At 38.9% G+C, this 9,725-nt stretch overlaps 1 protein-coding gene across 1 annotated transcript; it reads right to left on the reverse strand.

The window, feature by feature from the left end:
• Positions 1 to 12: 12 nt before the first annotated feature.
• On the reverse strand, positions 13 to 9,260 carry ZSWIM2 (zinc finger SWIM-type containing 2). The gene is given in 10 exon segments (XM_050899975.1): positions 13 to 212; positions 215 to 320; positions 1,918 to 2,017; positions 3,485 to 3,606; positions 4,676 to 4,700; positions 4,702 to 4,758; positions 5,089 to 5,340; positions 5,615 to 5,831; positions 8,066 to 8,106; positions 8,977 to 9,260. Coding segments are annotated over 10 exon segments (1,404 nt in total).
• Positions 9,261 to 9,725: the final 465 nt, after the last annotated feature.

Here is a 9,725-nt window from a genome sequence, read left to right on the forward strand (position 1 = left end):
TGCTAAAAAATCTTAAATCCTTTTGGGACTTTGGCACATCTTTGTTAGAAAGTTTTCTGAAGCTATTTTGAGAAGCTTCATTTCTGATGCATGTTCAGATGATATTTGCTTGAGAAATAATCCATTTCCAGATACACAGATTTGTGGTTCCACTTGCTTTGCAAGTTTGCTAAGATTTGCATGAATTGCCAACCTGTTGGGAAGTTTCCATGTTTGGCTGGCGTATCCTTCCGAGTCAGAGGATTGTATACAACATATTCATCAATAGGACATGTGTTTCTTTGCTGCAGTAGCCAACTGTCAATACGTTCCCTATGAAACTTAAAAGATAGAAAGGTCAGCTGTTGCATAGTATTTCTTAGCTAAAGATGGACTAATCAATTGTTCTTGCATATAACAGTAATTCAAAGAAGCCTCTTCTCCGATGTTACGTGTACAAACCCACAGGAACTTCACTGATCGCTAGGGGGCTATGTTGCTTATCTATAGAATGAATAGATGCTAAATTTTGGGCACAGGCAAGCTAAAGAAAGTTAGTTAAAATTTTACTGACTGCTGTAAACTGGATATTTAAATCCCATTTTTAAAGGTGCTGCAAATATCAAGTTACTTAACTGTAACAGATAATATAATTACACATATATTTGCTACTATAAGTAATCAGTGATGACTCTGCTAGCCTTCCCTTTCAGCTTAATTCCCATTTTGATTCTGTTCTGTATCAATTCTGGACTTAAAGGGCAGTAACTACTGAGATGGTAACCAAGATCCTACAAGTGAGCAAGGAGTTTGAATTTATATTACTACTGTCGTGTCATCAGTGAAGAAATACTGCTGATCAGGTAAGCTAGCTTGAGTTAAATAAATCTGAAAAGGGCTATCTTCTGTGAACCTGGTTAAGGGTGCTGGTACAAACTAGCAAAGATGAACTTCATAGGCTGGCTGAGTAATATGTATTTCCAAATCATGAAACTTGCTGCAGGCTTGCAAAAGGCTCCCCAGCTTTCAGGCAAACTCGGCTCCTTTTTGCAAAAAGTATACTGAGACAGATCAAAGCTCCACTGCTAAGTGTTTAAAATTATAAACTGCTCAGAGGATGTAAATGTAAAATGTAAAAAACTCCCTCTCAAATACTGGGAAGGTGCTGACTGACACTGATTAAGAAGCACAGAAAGCATCTTGTTATTGTGGCTTCAGCTGATAAACTAGCAAACCTGAACAGGCAATATTTCAGCATTTCAATATCCCAGAGGGTCTAAATATTTGCAAAATAATCTGGTTTAAATTTTTTAAAAATTTAAGTTTGTTCAAGGTGATCTAATCAAAGAGATGCTACTGAGTTCTTGCAGAATGTATCAGAATTGGAAGAATACGAATAGTGAACCAGGCTCCTAAAGAAAAGTACCACATTATTCAGAATTTGTTCTGTAGAGAAGTAAACATCAGTAACAGTAGGTAATGGAGAAGAGTATTTGAATTGTCACTAATGGCCATAAAACAAACATACCTATCCCTGATGCAACTTTTGTTTCTAATGTTGTTTACCTTGTCTAAGCTCCAAGAATAAGAATGCAGACTATAGGAACAATCTGATTCATTACTAGCAAAGAATTGTGTATCAGACCATTTCATTATGCTGCTCCTTGCCATTGGTTTGTAAAAAAATTATTTTAGCTGCCGTTTCTAACCATTATGCTTCCTGTGCCTTAAAGCAGATGTTAAGACTGAGGCATACAGTTAAGCAAGGATGTGAACTTTCAGACGAGTGATGTGAACACTCTTATCACTGGGTGCCTTAAGGGTTCCAATACACCATGTGCTGGAGGGTGTCAGCATCAGAAAGTCAAATGTGCTACAAGTTAACAGGCTGTGTGAAGATTTGGCTCTTTAATGTTTAGAACACTTTTTTTCTCTTACCTTGTAATTGCATGGTAGGAGTCTTACACGCTGACCAAGTTGAAAGCTCTTCAAACAAAGTCTACACTGAATACCCAGGGCAAGTAAATTACTATGTTTACTAACTAAAATGAATTACTATGTTTACTAACTAAAATGATGGGTAAAGATTTTACAGCGTTCTTTGGGGTACAACTAGTCCTAAAAGAAAACAAACAAAACCCAGTAAATTCAGAGAAACAGCGATTAAAGCTGAATGCTTCGGAATGATAAGTTGTCTTTTGACAGAAGTTTCTCTTCGATAGTACCTTAAATTATTCAATGGGCTAACCAGTCTGTTAAACCAGAGCTGCTGTGAAAGTCATTCCAGTGATGTTGATCTTACTGTGACAGTCATAAACAGACACACACACCTCCCAGAAAAATAAACCTAGTATGTTCATTTAGCCTGAACAGTTGCATAATGTAAGCCATTGAATTTTACGCAACAATTTCTACATCAATTTCTCTAAACAAAAGCTACAAAAGTTTTCATGACCTTTTGAAAACCAAGCTCAGAATTCATAACCCAAATATTGTCATCTTTTGCAAAGCTACCTTAGTTTTGAAATTATGTGGGATCGTATCTTGCTCAACGTTGGATTATAGACTCTAAACATAATCCTGTAGTCTGTTTGGGGTAGTAATTAATATTCTTCTAGTTTTTAATTAGAAGTGATTGATGTTTGAATAAGTATCTCAGTCATTCTTTCCAGTAGCTTTTTTCTTTTTCTTTTTTTCCTTTTTTTCTTTTTTCCTTTTTCTTTCCTTCCTTTTTCTCTTTCCTGCCTTCCTTTTTTATTTTTCTTTTTTTCTTTTTGATAAAAGCATAAGGTAAGGATAAAAGCGTGATCAGCTAATAGTGGTGATGTTTTTATATGGTATAGAAGAATTGACTACCTTATCATTATCTGTATTATAAACAGATGTTCATAGTAAATGGGTACAGAAATATCTTAAGTCTTTGCTTTGGATAGTACCAGTTCATTTCTGAGATGATCCTGGAATGTGAACCTGTAATCCTTTCTGAAAGTTTTTTAGATGCTGATCTCTTATGCATGTAGTACCTACATCAGGTAGTGCTGTTTTTCTGATGAGAATCCTTGTGCAGTGACGTGACAGATACAAAGATGAGCAAAAGCTTTTGTTTCTCTGTATCATTTGTTTTATTTCTGTACAATAAAGCTGTGAGTTAAGTTTTGATAATCGTATTTGTTATGTCAGATATTTATGAGTGAAAAACTGATAGCATTTTTTAAAATACTGTTAACCACAGCATATTTTCGCTATGAAAATTTAAAATATTGTTTCAGTATTTTTACTATGAGTTTCTAAACTACATGAGGAGAATGACTTAGTTTTCTAGGTATATTTAATTTTAACTATGTTAAGATGACTTGTTGCTTTATTAGAAGTATTAATTACTGTGTCTTCTTATTCAAAAGATTTTTATTGCCCTTTCTTCAGATACTGTTAAAGTAAAGAAACTGTTAAAAGAATATTTCATGTTTGTCATAATAGATAGTATGGAAAAAGACAAGCATCTTACTTCTCCTGAAGATATAATAGCTCTTCTTTAGAATTATTTCCTGGGTTAAAGCTTTTAAATGTTCCTCCTTGGGCTGATAATTCTGAAAGCTGTTGAAGAGCTCTTCATTTCTTATTTCTCTTCTGTAACGTGCAAAAGTAATTGAGAAAAATTGAACTCAAGATAGAGAGGATAAACACTCTTGTAAATGATGAAAAGAGAGGCTGAGAACAACTCAACAAATCTGTTTCCTAACTATTTTTGGTGTGGCAAATACAATTAACCATCTTAAGTGAAATCTCTTACTCCCTTTTGCAAAGCCTGGAACAAAGAATGTCTACTTGAAGTCTTCAACTAGGACTTGGAGACTAGTTGGTAAGACAACTCTCTCAAACTTGAAATGCTGATATTTCTGGAAATCTAGAGACAAAGTGGCAGCAAAATTAACTTCTAAGGCATAAGTATATCCATTTATGGTTGTTAGAGTAATCTGAATTCACTGATTTTTTTTTTTCACTGCTTTGAGTCTACATAGTGAATTAATGGTATAAAAGAACCAGCTATCTGTAGAACTGCGCATATTCATTTTCAGCCTCCTTAATTTTGTGGTTTCTGTGCTCTAGTTCTAGGCCTGGACTCTTTGCAAATTTCTTGTGGCACTTATTTGGAAAAAAATGTGCTGACAGAACTTCCCCCAGCCTGTAATAGTCTCAGGTACACCTCTTACAGAAGGTGATTGGTATCCTGGATAATAAAATTGAGAAGTTAATAAGGTACAGTTAGGTTTAATTGGGGAAGATTCTGGCACTGATCTGTTATGCCTATGCCCTGGACAAGTAGAGTTCAAAGAACCTCCAAAATCCTCTCATTTTATGTTGGTTACTATGGCCCTTTTTTTGCATCACATTGTCAACTGCAAGGGCTTATCTACATAAAGAAACAAGAAACATAGGTTAGTTAAGCTAGGATGTGTTTGCATCTGCTGTCTTTATGAGGGTGCCGTGGTGCAAAGTATACAGGCAGAGGATGATCAAGCTCTCTTAGTTTATGGTGTTATTTTTGCTTATCTCAGTATCTCTCTGTAGCTACTTAGCTTGTAGCTAAGTAAGTCTAATTCAGTGCAAGGTCTGCATGATTTGTATAAGGGGAATTGAGATCAATTAATAATATATAGGTCAGGGCAGGATACAAAAAAGAAAAGCTGTTTGGTACCTGTCTAAAAATAAAAACATGGAGAATGGCAAAAGCCAGTGAAACATTCATGACATAGGTGATACTCAACACACTCAGTACACCTAAAAGGAAAAACAAAAACACATCAACAGAAGGAGCTAGGTTAACAAGCAGTTAACACTTTGTCATAAAGTAGCAGCTAAATTTATTATTTGGAAAAGGACAATCCCAGATACATACTACAGAATTGTTTGGAGATCTACTGCACTGAAAGCAAGTTTAAAAATAGAAACCATTGCTTTGTTTACCATGGGTGTTTATTTGTTTAGAAAGCACATATTGTCTACTCTGTAGGTGAAATCAGTTACTTACAATAAACGCAGAGAAATAAGCGACAAGCTATGAGATATACTCAAAGCCATAGCACGGTCAAAATCTTGATTTAAAAATACTTATTGTAGCACTTTCCTACAATTGGAAATACTCTGCAGTTATTACAAGGGATTCCAAGGTGCCTATCCAGTCTTGTTTTCTCTGTTGCAGTCACAAGTTATTTAGAGTTTCTAAATTCTAGAATGAGTCTTAGAGGTGCAAATTTTTCTCTGCAAAGTGAACACTTCACTACAGAGTCATTCTCCAGTTCATCTTGGTGATCAGCACAAATTTTCATACCTTTTATGTGAACATTGTTACCACAGCTGTATCTACAGAAAACAAATACCAATTTCTGTAATCTTTCCAGAAGCATATAAGAAAAATCACATAGCAATACTAAGTAGTCTTCCCTTTTCTTTTCCTCATTCCCCTCCACCCATATTTTAACTTGTAGGATTGCCGAATTTTCCAGATTGGCAAAGGGCTGTAACAACTGTCAGGTATTTTTCCTCATGTATTGAAGCTAGCTATATTAGCATATCTTGTAACATTTATTCTACAATTAGAAATGTAGCAAGACAAAGAACAAATTGTATACTTAACCTGCGATAAGTGATGGGAAGCATTTCCTTCAGTAACTCCTCCTGACAAAAGGGACAAACATCCTCTTCATCAATTTCTTTCTGATCAATGCATCTATCATTCTCCTGGTGTAATGTTTGTGAGAAAAGAGTTTCCTCCGGATTTTGTGTTTGTGCTTGATGCAATTGCTGAAGTACATGGTCAATTTCTCTTTCCAGAAGACCCAACGTAAAAGCATCTAGCAAAAGTAAACGCAAAAATTAAAAGCATTTTGGCAGAACTCTGCACTTACATCACTTGTAATAGTTCTCCATCTATGAAATGCAGTAGGTACTCTGTCAAATATATGCAGAATGTTTCAGCCCCCAAAAATGTTGTGAATTGTTTTTTATAACTTGCACAGAAACCCTTAACAATATTGCTTATGGAAATTCTTATCTAAAATGGTGTCCAAGGCGAAAATGAATCAAAAATGTTTCTAAACTGTGAAGTTTTCAGTAATTTTTCAGTAAGTTAAATTTCATTTACTAGATGTATTGATCAAAGCAGCATTTCATCCCAAAAGGCCTTTATAGATCTGTTTAAGTCAGAGTAAAAAAGTTTTTGCTTCTAAGTACTGGAAATGAGCAACTATGGAGGATTTTCTAGAAATATTATTTCTTGGAAAAATAAACAGCATAGTGTTTTTCTCTCTAGTGACCTCTGTTCAAAAAAAACCCTAAAAATGCTTTTCAAACCAAAGAATTAAGCCTTGCACCATCTTTTGAAACAAACAGTTTCAAAAAAGTAAAGTAGTAAACAGTAGTAAACTTTACTTTCAGTAAAGTAGTAAACATTATTTCCTTAGTATAATTCATGATGCTTGTGAATTGAATGTATTTTGCTTCTCATTCAAGATTCAAGAGGCTAATCTCGTAACCAAATGCTGACACTTCAGTAAAACACTGAAGGGCCTTCCTTGAAGTTTCCTTATTTTCACAAGGAGAAAATGATGCAAGGTAGGAAATTCCTCTGCTAACAGCCAGCTTTGGCAAATTAATCTGTTCTCTGAAACTTCAGAAAGTAAAATGTTCTAAAATCTGGTTCAGATAGAAAAATACAAGCTAGGTTCTGATTATGTACAAGATGTTTGGTTTTGTATGTAAATATTTTTACAAAGTAACTTCTAGAATGGTGGCCATTCTTTAAGGTTGGTTTGTGTTTAGCGGCTTTGTTACTACTTGGGAAAAGATCTTTAGACTAATTATTTTGTGGGATGTTTACACTATTTGTGTTATTTGAGTTCCTAAAGTTCTAGGAAAGGAAATCTAACAAACCAGTTGAGAATCTGGCTCATAAGAGCCTAAAATGCTGACTCATGTCAGAAAGCTAACCTGGCTATATAGATTATACTCTCTGGATTAGAAACCTTTGTTGTTTTGGTGACAGAAAGCCACAATTGTCAAAATCAGTAAAGGATTACATTTTGCACAGCTTACTTTCTTCTTATACCTGTACTTGCTACACAAAAGTGATAAAAGATGAACTGTAGTTCTATAGCTGATTTCTTATTAAATGAAGCAGCAAATTTGTCAGTGTCTACCCACTAAGAATATCTTGAGAGCACTAGATTAACTTTGGTACAAGGTGTTTTTATAAACAAATAGCTCTTACTGTATATATTTGAAATTGTTGCTTTTTCTGCATTTTCATCTTTCTTGAAACTGCAGTTGTAGTCAATGATATAACACAAAGTGTTCTGTATCAGAAAAAATGAAACAAATTGGGAAATGCCTGAAGAGTGTCGTGGTTTATACCCCAACTGGCAACTAAGCACCATGCAGCCACTCGCTCACTCCTCCCCCGCCCTGTGGGATGGGGAGGAGAATCGGCGAAAAAAAAAATGAAACCTGTGGGTTGAGATAAGAACAGTTTAATAATGGAAATAAAATATAATAATAGTAATGAAAAGGAAGGTAACAAAAAGAGAGATAAAACCGAAGAAAGACAAGTGATGCACAATGCAATTGCTCACCACCCGCTGACCGATGCCTGAGCAGTGATCCACCCCTACCGGCCAAATTCCCCCCCAGTTTATATACTGAGCATGACGTTCCATGGTATGGAATACCCCTTTGGCTAGTTCAGGTCAGCTGCCCCGGCTGCGCTCCCTCCCAGCTTCTTGCACACCTGCTTGCTGGCAGAGCATGGGAAACTGAAAAGTCCTTGATTTAGGATAAGCGCTCCTTAGCAACAACTAAAACATCAGTGTGCTATCAACATTGTTCTCACACTAAATCCAAAACACAGCACTGTACCAGCTGCTAGGAAGAAAATTAACTCTGTCCCAGCTGAAACCAGGACAAAGAGGGAGAGGAGGAACAAGACACTGATCTATAAAGAAATTTTATCAAAACTCCAGAGGACATTGCTTCATGCATTTCAAGTTCATAAGCTCTACATGCAAACCATAAAAGAGAGGCTAATACTTACATTCATGATCTCTTGGTAATTGATACTTTTTCAGCAGTATCCTACAATTTATAATCAAAATACTGATACGTAAAACCATCAATGTAAAGTTAGTTTATGATTTAAATGGAGCAGCCTTGTAAGAGTCTTACACAGTCTTACAGAGAAAGTATTAATTGTGTGATTAGATGAGAGAAGCTGAGTAATTTTACTGTAGTAAATTCAGTTTAATAAATTTAAATCAATTTTTAAAAATGAATTTAAATCAAGGGCGTAGTCCCACCCCTTGCTTATATTCCTGTCACTGATTTCTTCAGTGACCTGGTTCCACTCTCTAGACTGCCAAAAAACCTAGCCTAGCCAAAAATAGTAATTTTCTGTTGATTTAGTGGGTTTTGATTCAGCCTATCGAATCCCAGGACAAGTAATACATCCCTAACAGCGAAGAGAGGATGGGAGAACTACTGTGGCAGCAGGAAACCATTTCATTGATTTCTGTGTGACACTTCGTGTTAGGGCAGTGGTTTGTGACTCCATTGGGAGTGCATCAGGGGCTTTGGTGGAAGCTGTATGGGTTTCTTGTGAAGTCTGAAATGGATCGTGTGTGACTTTTTGACACCAGGTTTATCTTTGCTCTGACATAAATACACCTGCTCTGATATACAAACATATTTACTCCCCCCCCCCCCCCCCCCCCGGTACTAAAACAAAGAGCTCTGTGTAGGTAACTCCAGTACGCTGTGAAGGAGAAACTGGTATACATTGCCCGGCTGTCAGTCTCGGTTTTCCTTTGCAGACCTAACTGCTGCCCCTCATGTTGAAGTTGGACCGTGTAAGCGGGCGCTGAGGTCTTCAGCCCTGACCACCTCCACGCCGCCGGCAAGCCGACAGGGGAGCGTGGCAGCCGGGCCCCGCCGCCCGCCGCGCCTCACCAGCCGAGGTGCGCGCGGGTGCACGAGTGCGGCGCTCCCCGCAGCACCTGCCACAGGCGGCGAGAAGCGCCCCTGGAAGACGAAGCGGCACTGCCAGGCTCTGGAAGAGCGGCCTGGCCGCGGCCCCTCGGCCCCGGCGAGGAAAAGGCCCCGCCGGGCAAGCTGCCTCGCGGCGTCCCCCCGCACCCGCAGCGGCGGGCGCGGCCAACGGCTGCGGGCAGCGCGCGGCCAACGGCCGCAACCGCCTCGCCGGCCGGTCCCCATGGCAACGGCACGGCCGCCATTACCGGAGGCACCTCAGCGGACGCGCCTCGCCGCGGCGTCCCGCCCCGCAGGCCGAGCTCCCCGGATTCCCGCCCGCTTCAGGGGCGCAGCCGGCGGGTTGCCGGGCACAGCCGACCCGGGGCAGCCGCGGCCCGTGCCCGCCGCTCCTTGAGGCGGTCTCTGCCGCGGTCGCTGTGCCCAGCCCAGGCTCCGGCGAGCCTCGCCGTTGCTCCCGCCGGCTGCCTGCAGCGTGTCGCAGTGTTGGCCTTATAAAGCCATGAACGTGCGCGCTGTATGGCTGGTATTGTTACTTTCCCTTATCGGTAGGATCTTTTCAGAAAGTGGAGGGTCGCCCCCTCACCTAGTTTTGTTTTCTTCCCTCGGCACTCCTCGGTTCTTTTTTAACGCACTTGAAATACACGGATTTTATTACGTGCTTTTTGTAAGGCAAAACAGTTCTGAAAACATTTACCAGAAAGGTGGGC

Source organism: Gymnogyps californianus, chromosome 7, assembly GCF_018139145.2.
Source record: "Gymnogyps californianus isolate 813 chromosome 7, ASM1813914v2, whole genome shotgun sequence".
Taxonomy (NCBI): Eukaryota; Metazoa; Chordata; class Aves; order Accipitriformes; family Cathartidae; genus Gymnogyps; species Gymnogyps californianus.